This window comes from Calidris pugnax, unplaced genomic scaffold (assembly GCF_001431845.1).
Source record: "Calidris pugnax isolate Ruff unplaced genomic scaffold, ASM143184v1 scaffold111, whole genome shotgun sequence".
NCBI classification, from domain to species: domain Eukaryota; kingdom Metazoa; phylum Chordata; class Aves; order Charadriiformes; family Scolopacidae; genus Calidris; species Calidris pugnax.
This window is the reverse complement of record NW_015090872.1, coordinates 1790048-1810796: the sequence shown is the minus strand read 5'-3', so window position 1 is coordinate 1810796 and position 20749 is coordinate 1790048. Positions and strand designations below refer to the sequence as shown.

Genomic DNA, 20749 nt, shown 5'->3' with positions numbered 1-20749 from the left:
AAATTCTTAGGAAATGGAGTATGAACTGTTCCTTGAGCTTAAAATGTTTTCTGTTCATGCTATTTATGTAATGTAAGAGAATAGCAGGGATTTTTCAATAAAATACATTTCTGCTTATTAGTATCTGTAGTTCTCTACTGTGCTTCTTGGAGACTGTAAACAGCCTGCAAATTCCTCAGATCATTTTTTTTCTCTTTTTATTTCATCCTCCATAGTAATAGTAGTGTAAAACGGTTTTGTCAATATAGTATAATTTCTGTGTGTTTCATTTTTAGCTGCTGAGCACTTTTATAGAGCTAGTAGTGTATCAGCTGGATAGTAGTAAAATTCTCTTTTCTCCTGTGTATGTAATAGAAAGATAGTTCTGGGCAGGGAGGAAGCAGGGAATCTTACTTGTTTGTAGCAAACAGAATCAATACCATCTCTTACTGAGTACCTTCTCCCAAGTAAGGGAATTTATACATTTCCACGATTCCTCAAATATCCAGGTTTTTCTCAACAAGTAGATCTCTATTAGCTCAGGACGCTGGTCCTTCTGTAACCTATATCTGAGTATATTACTGATTAATTGTAACAGAGAAGAAACATCGAATTACACAGAAGTAAGAATTTAGCATCCAATCATTTAATCTGTTTTATGTCTGAAAACGTAGGGGTTTAATTCAAATAATGCTGGATATGCTTGTTATGTTCCTATGTTATTAATTCATATTATGAATTCTTCTCTGGGATTTTTTTTAATGTGAAAAAATGTTCCTTTGTCAATTTTGAATTTGCCACCCTCAAATTCATTCTTTTTGTCTGGCTTGTGAAAGATGCCTTTGTTGTTTGTTTGTTTTTATATTGTATGGTCCCGTGGGGCATTCTCTAATACAAATAAGTTTTTTATTTTCAGTTTCTTTAATAATTATTTCCCCCCTTTTTTTTTTTTATCTCCTACTGAGGAATAAATGACTGAAAAGGAATCTAACCATTCCTATGCTAAACAAACATGTCACATAATCTTTTCCATAATTTGATCAAACTCCATTTAAAAGATAGCTGGGGTTAGGGTTCTTTGTTGCTCTTTTCCTGTTGAGATAGATTTACTAGAATTGGGATGTATAATATTTCAGGTGAAGGCAGGCCACTGAATTACAGAATATATTAAAATGAAATTATCTATCTATCCCCTTTGTTTAATTTATGTCATTTCTTCCTTGTCTTTTCTCATTACTGATATATATTGAGGTCTCCTTTTAGCTGTCCATAATGCTGCTAAACTGTTTTTTTTCCTGAATTAATACTATTCTTTGAGACCGCAGTAAGGTAGATGAGAAGTTCTCCCCAATGTGCATTACTCTCTATTTATCAGCATTATATTTTATCCCATTCCGTGCTGCTGTTATCACTTGGTTTGGTTAAGCCTTTCAGTCTCCTGTACCCCTAAATGCTGTATTTCCCTCTAAATGTGATGGAATGTCATCATTCAGTGTCTTTCCCAGATGCCTACTGAAGCTGTAAAACCAGTCTGCATGGTAATACAGAATAAGTAGAAATTGCTAATACCTGTGAGAAGTGGTCTTTGGTTATTTTGTGCCTTGATTACTTATGCAGGACTTTAATTAAAAGCTTTTGGCACTTCAACAAAACCATCAGCTTGTTTTTCTAAGCTACTGTATCAGTGTGTTTGAGATTGAATAGACTCATAAGATGTGGTTGTTTTTTCAGGCAGTATGTTAGCGTGATGGCTTTTCCTTTTGCTCTCACCGGAGCCCCTCCTTTATCTGTAGGAACTTCATTCATGTAATACCAGGGCTGCTGTCTTTATCCCTGCAAAACAATTCTCCTCTCCATCCCAACTAACCACAACGCCCTCTTAGGCTCTGCTCCACTGGACTCCATCTGCTTCTATAACTTCAGGCCACTGAGCCCCAGACATCCCAACCCAAAGTCCCCTCTCACAGAATCGTGGAGAGATTTGGGTTGTAAGGGACCTTAAAGATCATCTGGTTCTCCATTGCTCTGCCAGTCCCACCATCGCTCCTGCCTCTGGCTGTTTCCCCATCCCTATGTGTGGCTGCCTCTCACCTGCAAGCTGGAGTCTGAAACAATTTAGGATTTGCAGGTAGGAGGACTGCATTCCCAGGCATTTCCTGAATTGTGGGAAGAGGTGATTAGTTTCCATATTACTAATTTTTTCTTCTGTACAATTCCTCTGGTTTTGAGTGAAAGGCAAACCTTTAGAAGAGTTGTGGTTGCCATAACGCTGGGGAATTTCTCTTATATTCCCAGACTTGCCAACTTTTCTTCTTCTCAAATTCGTTGCAAACGACATTTGCTTTAGGTTTCTGGCCCCCTTTGGAAGTATTTCCCATAGTTTTGGATAGCTGTCTCTTCAGACAACTAGGAAACTTATATTTTGTTCTTTTTTTTTTCTTGTTACGTTTGGTTTTTTTTTGAGCTCATCAAGCATTGAGAGAGGCTAGATAAATGTCCCCAGGAAACTGATGATAGGCTGAAGCTAAAACAAGCAGACAGATTTAAGCTTTCAAAATCATATGTAAGGTTACTTAATTAGTGTTTGTTTGCTGAGTCCTTTGGGTATTGTTTTGATTTTGTTGTTTAAACTGGAATTTTACTGTATACATTTGCATCAAAAGCAATTTGAATCTGGGAAATGGCGTCTTTCTGAGGAAATCTGTATTTTACAAACCTACCATTCATATTTTATTTTTTATTGCAATGTGTGGTTGTGCTAATATTATCCCCAAAATATGAGCAGGAACTCTGTCGTGCCACTCTTAGAATGGCGTTTGACCACGAGGCCATGAGTTGTCTTCAGGAAGAAACCTGGACACAAATCTTTTCTTTAGGAGGAGAAGTAACACTAAGACATTTCAACTGGCATAAAGAAACTAGCTTGCAAAGATAGGAGATCTGTAGCTTCATAGTTCCTATAATGCCTGTAGGAAATTGTTTTTATCAGTAAGTGGAAAATCTTTTTAAATTATGAACTTGACTATTTTTGTTAAACAAATTTGATACCCTATGTCCTCTCTGCAAGTAGAACATGGAATTATAATTTTGGGCAGCAAGTGTGTCTAAGACGGCGGAGGAACGTTGGTGGTGTTTGCTGTGGGAAGCATGGCACTTAGGGGCTGTCACTCCCTGTGAGCAGAGATGGAGAGGGCTTGAGGACTGCTGGTTTTGTCTGTATTAAATGCAAAGGTAATTCCTTTGTGTAAAAAACAAACAAACAAACAAAAAAACCCGCCACCACAAAAATTGATCGCTCTCACACTAAGATTTGTTAGGCTTTTATAGAGATGTCATCAGAGAGAAAAGTCCTGTAGTTAAATTATACACAACCAGTGTCAGTGATGAGTAGGAATTGAATATGTCCAGTTTTAGCAGAAGCAATAAACATCAGTGACATTTTATATGGAAGTTTCCTATTCGTAAAACGTAGTTAAGAGAGCGTTGCAACTCCAATTACTACTCAAAATACTTCAGCATCATTAACTGCTTGACTTGTGTTAATGTAATGTTTGTCAATACTGACCAGAGCCACGTGCAGTCCTTAATGCTCACAGTCAATAGGTCAAATGGAAGTTTGGACTCTCTTTTTAAGCTTAATTGTTCTCAAAATTTTTCCTTAATTTTCTCAAGTTTATTTTTACTTTAATATTGTTTTCTCAGCCAAAAACATGCATCACAAGTAGCAGGAAGATTTTTAAAAATGACATCTACATGCTAAATTTAAGTGTTTGTTTCAAACCTATTAATTTTTTTGATAAAAGTTGAAAGCTGAATCCCACTTGCAGTTGAATATTTTGAAAGTGGAACATTACACTGATGGCATGATTGAAGCTGCCCATCAAAACCATCACTTACTCCCTCCATCACAGCTACTACTGACAAGCAACTTGTGTGTGTTTTTTTACACAATAAACACGGAATTTAAAGTTATGAGACACTGGTTTTAGTGCCATTCTAATAAAAAACATACCATTTATGAAAGCAGTAGTGATGTAATGCAGTAGGAATGCAAATAAAGAAGGATGTGCCCCATCTTCCTCAAAGATCTTGCATTAAAAATTGAATACATATAATCAAATTTTTGTGTGAGATATTAATAGCAATTATTAATCACATGGATATTTCTGGTTTATGGTATCCTGTAGAATACCATCATTTTCTGAAGCATAATTTCAGTCTGATACCAGACACTTTTTTTTGATGTATGTAAAATTCATCGTTAGGGATGTTTGACACGCCTCCTGTTATGTTGTGATATGCCTGTTAGGGATTTCCTTTCCTGCTTTTAGAGTTAGTTGTCAGCTTCATCAGTTGGTACTATAAATACTTGGTACTATTATTATATTTTTTTTTTACACAGTTTTGAATTCTTTTCCTTCTGTGTTATGCTTAATACCTTAAGGGAAGCACGAGGGTTTATTTTGCAACTTGTGCTAGATACCACTCTGATAATGTTTCCTACACCAATCATTTCACCATTTTTAAGTTTCCTGAGGGCCTTTCTGAATTTTGTCATTTAATGGTCTTCTAAATCAATACTAACCTCCAGTAGTCAGTCTTTCTCACACATTGCTAACGGCTTGTTTGGGGGTCTAATTGTGATTTTCAGATGAATTCGTCTCTGTCCGTTTTCTCAGAGCGTTGGCCTCATCCACCAGTTGGACAAGTGTTCTGGAGCCAAGCTGGTAACCTTTCTTTAAGAACCCTTCATTGTTTAGGGCATATTGATTGATAACAGAAAGACATCTCTACCCACTTCTCCTGGGTATCAGTCAGTGCTAGGGCTGCCGTCAGGGCAAGGGGGAAGTGGGGAACTGCCCTTGCAGTTTCCAATGGGATATTGCTTCATAAAAGAATAATTTTAGTCTAGCCTACCTTATACCAACAAGACACATCTCACCTACACGAGAGGAGTGGGAAAAAGCATTTTGAGCTGCGTGGTGCATTTCAGAGCAGGGGGAGCAGTTGTGTTAGTATTGGCGCAACTTCACATTTAGTGGTGGGAGGTGTCACTTGTACTGCTGCTCATTGCTTTCCCTTTTCCTCCATCTGCAGCCTCGTTTAATATTTGCTCTTTCAAGGAATTGTTGGTGATGTAATGGTGCTAGATGTTGTCACTTTAGGCTTTGAATATGGAAATAGCATCAGTGAAATAATATCAGTCTCTTTCTCCAGTCTGTAGCGCTAACCAGACTGTTCCACGGCTGAAAAGATGACATCTAACCGGATAACTGGATAAGAACAGAAAATGATCTCTCTTAACACAACCAGTCCCATAGCATTTGAAACACACTTGAAACTTACAGAAGAAAGCTGCTTTAGAAACGTGTTGGCTGGTGCTGCTGCCGGCGTTGGGCTGCCCGAGGAGTGAGTTGCAGCCTGGGAGGGTGCTGGGGCTGTGGAGATGCACTGTGGCCCAGACAGGGTGGTGAATTAGTTAACTTAATCAAACACTTTGTTGCAGAATGGAGAAAACTAATATAGGAAACCTATTTACTTGCTCTAAGCGTTACTGGATGCCAGAACCTGACCGGTGGGTTGGGTTGCACAAAGACTGTTCACGTGAATATGTGAGCACTGCTAGTATTTTTACACCAAACACTTCTCCTTCTCTGCTAAATTGTACTGCAATATTTTGCCATAAAGTAACCCTGGAGGTTTTTTTCTTTTGTATCTAAAGTTGTCATAGGAATGGAAAAACCACAAACCTAAGTATGGCTTTTCTGAAACTTAGTAAGTTGGGCAAGTTTGTTCTGGAAGGAAAGCAGATCCTTTCCTTCCTCTCCTTTCTTTCCTCTAGTGACGTATTCAATATGCCAAAACATATTGTAATAATTAGTTCATTGCAAGAGGAAGAAGTTTGAAGATGTTTTTATAATAAATTTCAAGATTTTTCTTGCTGGCACCAAGATTAGTGGTCAACACTAATGGTAGCATTGGTATGGTAGTTCTAATAATAAATTATAAAAATAAATAAAACCCCAATAATCTTGGGTTTATGCAAACAGCTAGCAAACTTTGAATCTAAAAAATATTAGAGCCCTATACAACTGAAATCTGGATGTTAATTTAAATTTCCTTTTTCAGGAATTAATCTGTGGATTCATATAACATCTTTCATATTGCGTGCTAATGAAAGAAGCAATCTGTAATTACTGGTAGTAGAAATTGAATTGTTCTTTGCCATCAGCCTCTCTTAATAGGTGTAGACATAATGTAAAACAAAGGATAAATAAAGAGAAACCCCTAAAAAGCAGAAAATAGTTTTCTCATTAATTAGTACAAGAACGTGTGTGCTTCGGCACACAGCATTGGAGATATCCAAACTTGAAACTTTCAAGCTCTCACTCAAATTATGACAGTGCATTTTTCAAAATACAACGCCACTTTATACAGATTATATCTTATAGTAATACAGTATCAATAGTGGTGTAGCCTGTGATATCACACAGAATACAAGCTAACTCTCTTACCCTGCAGAGGATCATCAGTTGGGACATTCGTGTTGAAGAACTTTGCCTGATTACCCTGATTAATATTTGTATGGCTAATGAGGTGAAACTGGAAGGGTGCAAACTTAGACTGGTTGTCAGAAAAAAATGTTCCAGTAGCAACATCTGCCTAGAAGAGTTTTCAAAGCTGAACAATGACACGAAAAATTTCCGTCATGTTTTGTTTTTAGTGCAGAGCAGAAGCCTCTCAAACTTTTCAGATGCTTACAGAAATAATCAACTTCTGAACTCCGTGACAAATGTGGTTTGTGTATAAATTTAACTGTGAAAACGTTTGAGTGGCTTCAAAATTAGAGGGATGGCAAGCACATTGGACACAGTAAAACATCACTTGGAATAATTAGCATAGTGGGTACACAGCCAACAATATGTTCCTCAACCCAACAGATGTGAAGAAATACCTTAAGGAGAGGAAAAAATCAAAACAGATAACAGAAGAAGTGTGAAAGACTCGCCATATTAATCATATTAAAACCAGATTTTGAGCATGCTTGTGTAGCCATGTATTTTTGTGTAGCTGAGGAGGGTTTGCTGTTGGAGGCCTGAGAAAGGAGCTCGAGGTGGACTTCAGCCTGGCCAGGGCTGTGGGTGCTCGGGTTGGTCAGGGTGTCATAGTGCTACCTTGTTGGGATTGTATTTTCTGTCAATTCTGAAAATTTTTTGATATTTTCTAACTCAAAATGCAATAGTCCTTATTTCAGTCTGCTGAAAGCTGCTTTGGGTGGCACTCGCAGGGGTGACAGCTCCCTGCTGGTGGTGGCAGCGCCGTGGTCGGTAACGTGTGACCTTGGGTGTTGAACGTGCAGTTACGAAGGCTTATAAATCCTCTCTTTTCAGACTCCTGCTGAACAGGCCAAAGCTAGATTGCAGCTGGTTCTCGAGGCAGCCGGTAAGTGTTGCTATTTTAAGTAAAATTATATTCCTCAAAAATGTATTTAACTTTTCTAATATCAAAAAAATGAGACCTATCAAGGCAGTAATTTTACCCATTTCTGTTTGGCGAATGCTAAGTCCCTTTCTCCGTAGCTCACTTCAATTTCTGGTTAAGATGAAACTGGTGTGCATAATCATTGGGACTTAGTAAATCCCTTTAAGGAGATAAAAGTAAGTAATTTTTGTTTGTTGTTGAAAACCAGCACTCATGTGTTTGCCCTGCTGCTACTGAGACTTTATTCTGCGGTCCCAAAAATTTGGGTTTGTGTCTTTATTTTTTAGCACTGAACTGAACTAGTGCATGTGTGTGTTTATATATATTTATTTATTTGAAATAGTAGCGGAAATATGTAGCAAGCTTTCCAAAAGGGTCAGATCAAGAGAGTGATCTACACACTAGTCCCCTGCAGAGACAAACATTCCTATTTAGTCTAGCTCTAGTACAAAGGAAGGCAAGAGACATATCTTGGTAAATACTTTTAATTTTGGAACCTTTAATTTAAATAAAAATTGGAGTAATCCAGTGGCTTTATGCCAGGTTTAATACTTTAAAGAAATTGTTGTCCTGTTGTGCCAAAGATGAGAATATCATTCCTTTTATGCTGCCTATTTTTTGGTAAGTGTTGTATCTAAGTCCACATTAAAGCTCAGAGATGTGGTTGTTTCCAAATAGACATTTCTTTGGTTTATTTTTACTAATCTAATAGTGTTGAGTTACGCAGCCTCGACATGCAGTTCTTGGGTTTTTCCACCGTGGAAGTTGCTGTGGATTTGACCTGTGGTGTGACTGAGCCTGAGGTCCATTCTGCTCCTTGTCCTCGTGGTGGTCGCGCGCCCTCGCACTGGGGTGGGGTGTCTGGGTACCAGCCTCTCGCTGGCCGTGATGCAGAGGGGTTGCTTCTCTCTTCACCCAGGCTCCAAGTGGTTACTTACAGGGGTTGCCTGTGTTTTGATGTGCTTATGCTATGGTTGGGAAAACATGACTCAAGAACCTTACACTGTAGTAGGGCTGTGGAAATGATAATAAATTTGTAAATGACTAATGATCCTTTTATATAACATTACTGGATGTTCCGTAGGTACTTGTATTTGTCTTCAGATTATTAAAATAATGGTTTAATACTCTAAAATGATAGTCTGTGTTGAGGTTTGTAATCCAGTTAATTTCTATATTTTATTTTAATTTTCCCATTAAAACTTTGGCAGTTGGTCATGCCTAAAGGAAAGGTTTCATAGTATTTCATATGCATTGTAATAAATACATATTTGTCTTTAGTTCAGCTTTCATCTGTCATATATGTATTTTTTAACTTATAAACAGCAATTTCTAAGAAATTCCATTTTTTTAATTTTTCCCCTTGTGGAAACCTTCTGGTTTAAGAAATGCCTATTTCCTCACATTGCTTATACTTTTTTAAAAAATGCACCTAGCCTTTTGTGTTGTATAGATTCAAATGCATTCATTGTTCTCCTTAACTTTTAATAAAGTTAAAGTTTGAAGCATATAATTATAAAATAGATGTGACAGCACTGGCCTAAAAAAGCACAATTTGTGTATACTACTCACATCTATCACACCTCATTTTTTAATTTAACACCTGGGAAATGTATAAAAGATACCTGTGGGTTGTATATCATCATGGCCTGAGTCCCAAAAATTTCCAAAAACATATAAAAGGTCTATGACACTGTTAAATTTAAATATTCACAATTGAAGTCTGAAACTTGGACTGAAGCTGCAAGCTGTTCATAAATAACTCAAGTGAGTTAATCTGTTTATTTCTCTTAACATCCAAAATACAGAAAGAAGTTCTTTCCTGGCTTTAAGTCTCCGTAATCTCAGGCATTTATGCGATGATCCCCCCACCTTCTTCCCCAGTCCTGTATTCAGTCAATTAAATTGAATCTTTATTAATCTGGTGTGAGAGGAGTGTTGGAAATGTTAATAATGTTGTTTCAGTATCTTTTTTGAGTGTTTACTCATTGGGATTGTAGTGATGGGATGGGGGGCAACGGTTTTAAACTAAAAGTGGGGATATTTAGATTAGATTTTAGGAAGAAATTCTTGACTGTGAGGGTGGTGAGACACTGGTCCAGGTTGCCCAGAGAAGCTGTGGCTGTCGCATCCCTGAAGGTGTTCAAGGCCAGGCTGGATGGGGCTTTGAGCAACCTGCTCTGGTGGGAGGTGTCTCTGCCCATGGCAGGGGGGTTGGAACTAGATGGTCTTTAAGTTTGCTTCCAACCCAGACCATTCTATGATTCTGTGATTCTCTCAGAACCTGGAACATATATAGAATTGAGGGAAAATGATTTGATGTCAGGGCTTAAGTTCAAGTGCTTTCTTCAAGCTGGGCACAGGAACAAATACATGTTTGTATACAATATACATCCATATTTATTAAGAGAAGGAATTTGGGCTATTGCATTATCAGAGCAGAATGTCTGAAGATATTTTGTTCAATTTTAAAAGCAGTAATTGCCAACCTTTCTCCAAGCATAGGAAATGTCACTCCAAGTGCTGGTTGCACTCTGTCCATGTGCTTTGGGCTAGTGAAACAGCTCACCCTGCTTTTGTGCCAAGTACTGCTGACAACAGCATTAGCTACAGGCAAGAGACACTCTATAAGGGCTGTGACTGCCAAAAGAATTTAGGTACAAAAAGGTTTAGATAGTCCTTGTTTTGCTTTATTGTTCTTCTGGAGTTTGTTAGAGTTGTCTTCTCACTCTGAAGATAATGTGTGTATAATTTTTTGCTTCACATCAACCTATTGACATGGAAATTACGTACCTTTATCCCTGCGGCTTTTTAAGCAAGAGAAAGTGGTATATTAGAATTCACTCATAATGTTATGGATTTAAGGAATATTTGAAAGTGTGTTCAGCATGTCAACTTTTCCAAGTCCTGCTCTAGTACAATGGCCATAGTTTAAAAAAATAAATTACATGCTATTGTATTCCCTTCACTCTTCACTGCTTTTTTTATTACCAGAGATGCTTGATTTTAGGGAAAGTAGGTCTAATGGCCAACTGCTCAGCTTCATCAGGAATTGTAGATGTTTGGTATCTTGGGAAAATCTGCTGTTAGAATCTCACTTAGATATTAATTTAGGAAACAACAACTGATTTCTCTGAAAGCCAAAAAATCACAGAATCATAGATATCAAGTAGTAAGCCAGACTCTTTAATTGGATATCTATTTTTTTCGCTGGTGCATTTTGGGAATTGTGACTTCTGGTTTCTTGTGGGAGAGCTGGTAAATGCGAAATATTCACCCTATTTCTGAGGGGAGGAGGGGAAGATGGCCATCTTTATATTCAGGTAATATAGTGCTGTCAAGACATTTTGTCTCCAAGCCCTTCATTCAAATTGATGTTGCTATGCACTTTGTTAAATTATTTTTTTTCTTTTTTGGTGTAGATTAATGTCAGTATCTTCATTCTTATTAAGCAGGGCAATACTTGAAGATACTGTAGCACTCCGCTTTAATTTTTAAGGCAACTGATTTTTGATTTATAAAAGCTGTCATTTAGTAGAAATTGTTGGTCTCAGCTATAAATTTATATTTCCGCGGCTCTATTTACTTACCCTTCTTAATATTGCTATATAAGAAAGCCTTTTTAGCATCCTCTAACAATATCGCAGCAACTTGCCACGTCTGAGCAGATGTTAAGCAGGCAATAGTTGAATGTTAATTTTGAGAGGGTGGTATGTTTAAGCCTATCTGAAGTATGTTGCATGTGGGCCTTCCAGACTTAGCTACAATGCTTTGTCTCTTGGGAGAGTTTTAAAGCTAAACCTCTTTCTTTTTGTCACTCTATATGGACTCTCTCAAGTCAGTATAAAGCAGATCATCCCTTGGCTAAAGCTCTTCAGCTTTTGTTATTGGGCTCTGTAGACCTGTAATTAGGCCTCCTGGCAGGCCTTGCAGGCCAGTTAATGGTCATATGGAGTTTCTGTGAGGCAGGCTGGCTTTGTGTAAATCCTTCGTCGGGATACGTTTATGGGTCACTTCCTACCAGGCCGGGGCTTTGTGCCGCTGCCCCACGGGCGGAGAGGGAGCAGGTTCCCTTGACCATCGCCAGCTCAGTTCCCGGCGCACAATCTTCCCGGCTAATCCCCAGTGTAAACAGAGGATTTAGCTGAGCTTCTGTCACTTACAGTTGCCAAACCACTTGGGTGTCTGTGATTTCTTTCCCAGACTTCATTACCGAGAGACGGAGAAGCGCAGAAGATTTGAGCTGGGATTTTGTCTTAAACGTTTTCTCGCTCTTATCACTGATTTTAAGGAAAAAGTTTGCCCTGCGTGGAATCCCACCTTGGTAAAACCCATAAACTTGACAGAAAATCTCAACACTTTAAAGGTGGTTAATGTGTGCTGTAAATTGCTGTATGGCATCCGTGCTTTCTCATAAAGATTAAAATGTGGATGAATATTCCAAAATGTAAATCTCTTGATAAGAAATAGAACGTGGGCATTTCGAACTAGCAATCTGGCTGCCTTCACCAAAGTAGTCTAAAAGTTTTTTCTATGGTGATAAGCTGAAATTTCTTACTCTCCATATAAAGACGATGACAAAAGGCAATTGATCTGGATTTTCAAAGGTCTAGAGTTGAAATAAGTGACTGATCTATTTTTGGAATCTGCATTTTAATCTATCACTGAAAGAACATTCAAGAATAGGACATTTTTGTGCAAAGAATACTCAACAGAGTTTATTTAAAGGAAACTTCAGAACTGAGACACTAACATGACATTAGCAATATGCGGTAAAAATTGATGAATACAAATCATAAGCATTTAACATTTATCAGATCTGTTTGACAGCAATTCTGGATATTGGATATTTAACTCATTATCTTTGAATTATACTATCAGATTGCTCCCTTTAATTTTATACCATGCATCTTTATTACATTTTACATATTCCTTAAAGAGAAAATAATTGAATATAACAAGTATTTTGGCCTTAGCTGCTGTAAAAATGCAAGTGTTTTACAATACTTACTGCATTTTTTTAAAAAATCTACCCATTACAACACATTTTACTGCAGAGAAAAATCCCAAATTGCACTCAGTGCCTGCTAAATAAATAGTCAGATACTCTCTACTTTGTGGTATCAAAATGGCTCATAACAGATGTGGCTGAAAGGACCACATACGTAGACTGTATGATTTTAGTCTGGTGGAACTAATAGGATCACTTGCTACTTCATAGATTCTTGCTTTTCTTTTAGTTTAATAAAAACTGTTTAGTTAAGTAGGATGGCCTCTATTTTGGTCTTTTCTAATGAGGCAAAGTCGTAAGGCAGGCAGGTGGCAACAAGTATGAAAAATTTCCTTTTGTTGGTGCTTATTTTTAAATGCCAAATTTATAAAGTGTTGATTAATTTCTCATTTTTATTATGGCTTTCTTACTTTTGATTTTGTTATTTATGTACTTTCCACTGGAAACTCAATGGCCCTAGTTTGAAACAATTTTGAAACAATTTTAGAAGGATGGATAACATGTGTTCATGTACATGCACAAAGGCTGAAATAATACATTAACTATTTCACCTGTTTAATGAAAATTTAAAAATAGCTTTTAAAATAATACTTTCCCCAGAAATTGTGAGAATTTGAACTTATTACAAGCTTAAAAGTTGCTGAATATTGACAAAGAGATTAATATAGTTACTATGGATATGCTCAGTTTGCTTTAATATAAAAATCTTATTTCTGTCAATTTCAAACAGTTGTTTTGAGTAGTGTCTATTCACACTTTGGATAAATGAATTTTACTTCTATTTATATAAAAAAAATCTCCATGCGATGAGCAAAGATGTCTTATTGAACTACCATTTCTCTGTATGACAAACACAGAGGTAGGCACTAAAAATGTTTATACAAGGGTTTTGTGCAGCATTTCTTGAACCCCAAGCTAAGGAGAATTTTAATGGGTAGGAATCTGTTCTAATGAAGCCACCTCCAAGCAAGCTACACCTGGGTACGTGTGAGTGAGCAGAGGAGAGCATGATGGCTGAGCATCCCTCCTGCTGCAGCAGCTCCCAGGGGCTGGTGGCAATGCTGCAGGACATCCTCCTGCCCTCCTGGGACTCCAGCACAAACCCAGGGACCCGGACAGGGGATGGGAAGAGCTGCATCAAATCCCCATATCTTTGAAATAGCTTGTTCCCACCCCATCAGATGCAACTTGATCACTTCTGTTGCATTCCAGCAAGCCCTACAAGAGGGCTTTCAGGCACAGGATCAGGTCCTTGGGTTTTGTTATGCTGCAGGTAACAAAACAGCATGTAGTAATTATTGAAGATTAAATTTGTATCATGCTCTTTTACTCAGAATAAGCTATTAAAACATTAAAAACAAAGTAAAAGTGGACTAAAGGAAGTTTTAATTTGGACTTCCTGAAGCTCACCTTGCAAAGTTGTCCCTGAGACAAGAGCATGAGACTGAGAACTTGAGAGGGAAACAAAGAAAAAGGTGGGTGAAGGACAGATAAAAAAATTGTTTGAAAATCTACACAAGGCATTGTTACCACAATACACCCTTGATGACAGTTTGTGGTGGGTTGTTTTTTTTCAAATATGAAAATAATTTTTTTATTTATTTGCATGTTAGCATTAAGAGTTGACTGGTACATGGATGGCCAACCACATGCACAGACGTAGTGTTTGGCACTGCTCAAGATTTAGGCTGGCAGCAGTGACTAACAGTTTGGTTAAACGTGGTTTCTACTAACCAGAGAGGTTATTCGTCATTGATTAATATAGGAAATAAATAAATGCAAGAAATAATAGTGTCTTGCATTTGTGAATTGCAAAGGCCTAATGCAACAAGGATTCTCCCCTTTGCAGCCTTTCTAATTGACATACACACATACGTGGTGGTCCTTTCATGCATACCAATTAGGATACAAAGAGATAATGATCAAGTTTCTTGGACTGCTACTCTTATGACTACTCTTGAGTGACTACCAACAGGGTATTGCTTTTATCCAACTGTGTCTGACCTGGGTGATGTTTTCTCCCACTGCTCTGAAAGAGAGACTGAAGATGGTGTTTATTGGTACCCTAAGTACCAAATCTGAATTATGTTCATCAGCCTAATGTCTTGTTTTGTCTGTCTTGCTGAGCACTTACGGCCAACTGGTAGAGGCTTTGGTAGGTGCTCTGAATGCGCCCCCTACTTCTCCCAGTTCATTATTTGAGATGAATGGAAGAAACCCCATCTGTGGATTTCATTACATCTTTTGCTTCTTTTGTGTTGCTCCCTGAACCCCCAAAGTGAAACTGAAGTCCTTCAGAAGTACTTTTCTACCAGGATATCAATCAGAAACTTAAGGAAGAACTTAACACAGGAAGCTCGTAGGGTACCATATTCTTCTACAGTGAATATGTGTTTTTATAGTTTGATCTACAGTGAATTTTTTCTTTTTTTCTTTTTTTTTTTGTTGTTTTTTTTTTGTTGTTGTTCTAAGTTCCTAAAAATAGCTGATAACATGGAATTCCTTTGGATATTGTTCAACAAAAAAAATGTTACTATTTTCTTGTTATAGTCACAAATTATTGCTTGGAAGTGTCTATTAGCATCTTAAATCCAGTCTGTTAAGGCAGACAAGAACCTTGATTTCTGTTGCATCCAGATTTTAAAGAGAGGACATCAGGTGCTCAAGGCAATCCAAAGTCTTCTGAATATCTTTTTATTCTCTTACTTTTAAAGGATCGCTAGAAATAAAACTGCAATTTCATCCACTAAAATGAATCAAAAAATTCTGCATCTTTTCCCAAGAATTTTTTGTGCTCATTAATATGTTTATATACCTGAATTTCCCGTTCACAGACTCAAAAGTTTTCATAGTATATGAACCTTCTGCTGTAGGGACATATTTGAAGATGGAAGATTTTATCCCATTCTTGCAAACTAGCAAATTTAGGAAACTCACCTAATTATGGAGTTAGTGAACCCAGTTTCTAGGTCAACTGTTGATTCCTACTCAGCAGATTTCTGTGTCAGAAACCATTTAGTTGACATCAGCAGAAAGAACACTTTTGAACAAAGTTTGAGCGATATAAGAATGAAATGGTTTAAAAAATCAAGAAAATGTATCTTGGAATAAATTTCTGGTAGCTCATTTTTATATTGTGTGTTTTGTGAGAATTGCAGATATTTTAAGACTGAATTTCGGAAAGATGCAGAAAGTATTTGAACTCACCTGGGTGGTCTACGCCAATGAGCTTCATAGCCATGCACAAGTGGCTATACAGCTGGACGTTACATCCATTTCTTAATACATTACTTGCTCCAAAAATTTGGCAAAGCTACATGATCTCATTAGAGTGCTAAAAAAACCCAATACTTTCTGCATGCAGAACGAGAAGTATATAAAAAAGAGTCATTACTGCAAGTAATTACTTTTTTAACATATTAATGGTCTTGTCCATACAGAGTATGTGATTTTGAAGTGCAGCTGTTTTGTGTCATTCGTGAGCAAAGTAAACGTTTGATTAATCAATAATTACTTCAATAATTAATTCAACTTCATTTTCATGTTTGCTGAAAAAATGTATAATTTTAATTAAACAAGTTTAGGTACAGAATGAAATATCTTTGAAACAAAATAATCTATTTTTGCAATTTGTAATACCATTGTATTGGTATCTAAATGCCATTCGCTTCATGAACCTCTTTGAGGCTCTTACAAGAGGTTAAAAAAATGCTTTGAACTATTGAGCGTAGAATGTGTATTTTTTTTTTTTGTTTAAGAAGCCAATGAGTAGTTGCTAATGTAGAAATGCTATAATGTAAAAAGAGCCTATAAGCAGACTTTACAGTAACTTTATTAGTTAATGAACACTTATTGCCTTTAGAAATAATTCTGAAGCTTTTATAATTTTTATTTTTTGTTAGATTTTTATCTGAGACCTGTTTTTTCTGCTACCGAGAAACAAAAGTATCTCAGGCTTACATTATAACTAATGGGTTTTCAGTAATATTGTAGCATATGGTATACATGATTTTGATGCAAATATGTGTGCTAATTATGTGCAGATGAATCTTTCAGTCCTGCTATTGATCTTAAGTCAAAGACAATTTTTCAGTTACCTTAAGTTTTATATCAATTCATATTTAGCAACTTTGCCCAGTAATTTAATTATACGCTGTTTTGGCTGCAGAAACCATATGTGGCTGTGTGGCTAGTTTCTGTTTAAGCGTGCCTTTTGGGAAATGTTACGTCTTAATATTGGTAGCAAAATATTTATTTCTTATATTTTTACCTCATCTGTTGCACCGTCTTCTCTGTATAGGTGCCTGCTTTGGTCTGTGGTCATTAAGGCATTAACCAGGATGCGTGCCCCTAAGATCTCTTGTGATGGTATATACTTTGTAAATCCTTGAATGTTTATCACCCTTCAGTTTAGATTTTCTACAAGCGAAACTGGAGAGCGTTTGGCTGGATTTTATAGCATGGATGCCCAGAAAAGGGCTGTAAAGTGCCCGATCTGCTCAGCAGCACTGGCTTGACCTGGTGGGCATGAATCACGTGTTTAAATGTTTCAGGCCTCTCCGTCTCGTTTCCAGACGTGAAGTGTGCCAGAATCCCTCCCTCAGCTTGCTGAAGGGAGAAGTAAGTGGAAAAGAAATAAAATGTCCTTGTTCCTTTTCACTGTCATGATGGTGCCTCCTGCAAGTTTTTGAGTGTGAAGGTAATTATAGGAGGCCTTGCTCCCTCCAGCTGGTCGGCTTTTCCAAGGCACCTGTAATTTAATAGGTAAATGCTCGCTATCTATCAATGGATTTTAGGTCACAGTGCCCTTTTGAGGTAGGGCAACTGTTTCAGGGAGTTTCAGTGACTTGCCAATAGTCACAGGCAGTCTGTGATGGAGCAGGGATATGCCTTTGTCCCAGAACTTGGTCCCATGTGTGACCATGCCATCCTCTTTTCCTCCTTAGGTCCAGACTGAGATTAGAAGTTGTAATTAGTAATTACAGCCCTATCTGCTGTTATTTTTTAACTGGATGTAGAACTTCAGGGTTGTCTAGAAGTACACATTGCTGCGTGTGAAGCAAAGGTACCTGAACTGTAGATATAGAATTAATAATCATTATCTTATTTAGGTATATACTCATAGGAAAAGGCAGGCTTCTATTCAAAGTTGAATATTTCTGTTTGTTGGTGCTACTGCGCAAAATACTCTAAGTTTGAGAGCCGGCTATTGATGGAGTTAATATCGATGCTGCACAATGCAGCCCATTCTGTCTCAAAATCCCAATTGGTACAAAATGCCTCTACGTCTTGCTTTAAGCAGCTTTAAGTATCACCAGTGCCTGCTGCCTGCCAGTTAAACCTCCTGGGTGCCTCTTAGAGGCTTTAGACAACTTGTTTGGTTTGCACGAAGCAGAGGAACCTGAAGGCGTCTCCACTGAGAGGTGGTCTTGCAGCTGTTGGAGGTCATGGGGGGAAATCCTCCTCTTCTACTTCTCCTCAGTGCTGCAAGGTACAGGTGGGAGTGGTGCTGGAAAGTTTGTGTGCTTGCCAGGGTCTGCACGCTGTGGTTCAAACTGGGATACCAGTGCAGCCCTAAGGATCCAGGGGCCGCCCTGAGCTGGGGGAGCGGTTGTGCGAGAGCCTGGGACCACAAGGCGGTGGAGAAGCTCGGTGGGTTGTCCCGGGGTTCAGCAGGAGCAGCAAGGTGAGATCCCATCGTTACGTGTGGGGGAGATCCCATCATTGCGTGTGTGGGTGAAGCTGGTGGGCAGCAGGCGGTTCAAACCGAACATGGTGTCCTTAACGATGTTGGTGACGGCTCCTCCTGAATACAGCCCCAGTTCTTGCAAACAAACTTTGAAAAACTTTTTTTGTTCTTCTGTTCAGTAACAAAGTGCAGAAGCATTCCTGAACACTAATGGCCTGCAGAAATACAGGCTGGGTTTAAAAGTCTTAAAGCCTGGAAAAGACAGCTGTAATTTGTGAATCCTGGTATAGACGGGTCCATGGGCCTTTTTTCCTCTTAGTTCCCTGTCAGTTCAGCTGAACTCACTTGCCTACTTGTTGAATATGTTAATTTGCACCGTTTTCATGAAATATTTCACAGCAAGTGAAAATCAAAACCTGCCACTTTTGGGCTTTTCACATTCATCTTTTCAGGAAAACCTGAGATACAAGCAATTGCTCTGAATTCAGTACAGTCATCCAGCACCCAAAGATCTTGTTTCACGCTTACATGGTCTTCTTGTAAATCATATATATTAATCTTTTCACTTGAACCAAGAACAGTATTTAATGAGAGTAATAAAATTCTTGTTTTACAGTTATTGAAAGAATATTTATTACAACTTTATTAAATATGGAGAACTAAGTGTGCCATTTTCTCCAAGTGGTTTCGTTTGCTCGTGTTTTCTTTGTTGACCCAAATGAATGAAATTAGAACAAACAATCTCTGAGTCATTTGTAATCAAGAGCTGATTAATGGAGTTTGGTTTCATAGCCATTATTCATTCAAGAACACCTGATATCTTTCCCATAAACAAATTGTGTTTGTCCAAATTAAGAAATTAAATGAAGCATTTGATGAGTTTATGATTGACCCTTCTAACTCTGAGCCCATTAGTCAATGTCATTATCATACAAAACTGTTTGACTAATGTGCTGTCTGAAGAAGCATGTGGATTTATTATGATTTCTGATTAATGCATGCTGCAAGCCAAACTACTAGATTGTAATAATTTTTTGATTTTCATTTTAGCAGTCGCTGAAGATTTTCATCTGTGATGAAATGCATTTGTGTCCCATTAGATTTAGAGATGATTATGAGGTGTTGACTGAATAAATCTTAAAATATAGTGGTGTATATTTTGCAAAGACTTTTTTTTTTCCCCCAGTGGTGCAGTTGTCTTAGGTTTTTTATAAGGATGACCGCCTATCGTTTAATAGGGACTTTGCTGTGACTTCAGCGAAATGCTCATACTTACGAGACTACCAGTAAGAATTCCTATAAAAATAGGAATTATTGTTTTTCTTTTTTTTTGCTCATACTTGTTTTATGAAATTTTAATATCTGTATTTTTAATAATGGGTGGGTGTTTGGTTAGGTCGGTTATTTCGGCAGGATTTTATATAACAATATTTTCTGCCTACAAGACTGCTGTAGGCAGACTTCTGTAATAATTAGATGGCTTTATCTTTTAAAATACTATAAATACTAATCTTGTAAGAGTGCTTTTCAGTTTTAGATAGCTATAACAATTTTTTTCTAAATTTGCTCTTTAAAATGTAATTCACATGGGCTCTGTAAGAAGGTAAATCAAGTATTACCTTCATTTCTTGGAGAACTGATCTTTTCAACAGTCTGCACTTTCTCAGTATTTTGAGAAACTGTCATTTTTTTAAAATGTGACATTATGAAAACGCAGTCTTTGGAGAAAAAATGGTTTTCTGTTCTCACCAGGACAATTTATTTTTTACTGAGATGTAAAAAGCGTACATGTTGTATGTCTGTTTTAAATGGTAATGCTCTTTCTGGATCATTTGGGTATTTGCAATACAACCAGGAACTTCATCTGATGTTTCACTTCTTTGTTTCTAGGCCACCGTTCTGTATTCCTTCCTTTTTGAGAGGCAGGGTAGAAGTCATGCTCTGTGATCTTCACAGTTCACAGCTAATACTACTTGTGTTCATTGGATGCTGCTGCCTGTAGATATTAGAACTTATTTGTGGTTTTAATTTTAAATGGACAAGCATGCAAATGTACTTGGAAAAAAAAATACAAAAAAGCATCAGGGGTGTGGAGAAGAGAAAAGAATGGGCATAAAACTTTTGTTCACAGAAGAGATTATATTATATTTTTCTATAGAGGAATGGAGTTGCTTCCATACATGCCGAATTAGCAGTAACATGCCTAATCATACCAAACTGTTAATAGGAATTAGAACCAGAATAAACTTAGAAAAGGGTGGGAGGGTTGCTGTGTTCTGTCTGTGGTGGGATATTGCCGTCATGGTAATGAAATGCATTTTTACCCTCTAACAGCATCCTGCTTAGCTCATTCAGAAGAATAGTTTTAAAGGCAATATAGCTCCAGTCTCTCAGCTACTTCAAGTAACATATTATATGTATTAATAATTTTATCTAAAGACAAATGAGTATTTTCCCTTTGAAAAAAGTAGCTGCTAGCTAGAAGCCTCGCATGGTCTACTCTGAGAGCTTCACATAATAATAATTGAAGAGTGCATTCAGAGAGTTTATTCAAAAAAAATCTCCCAAATATGTGATGAATAAACTTA

At 37.4% G+C, this 20749-nt stretch overlaps 1 protein-coding gene across 1 annotated transcript in view; it reads left to right on the top strand.

Moving 5' to 3' along the window:
• Positions 1–20749, top strand: part of RSRC1 (arginine/serine-rich coiled-coil 1) — a 187837-nt gene that overhangs the window by 107163 nt on the left and 59925 nt on the right. The window contains exon 6 of the mRNA XM_014945888.1: positions 7371–7422. Coding sequence (XP_014801374.1) covers positions 7371–7422 — 52 coding nt within the window. The remainder of the gene's footprint in view (positions 1–7370; positions 7423–20749) is intronic.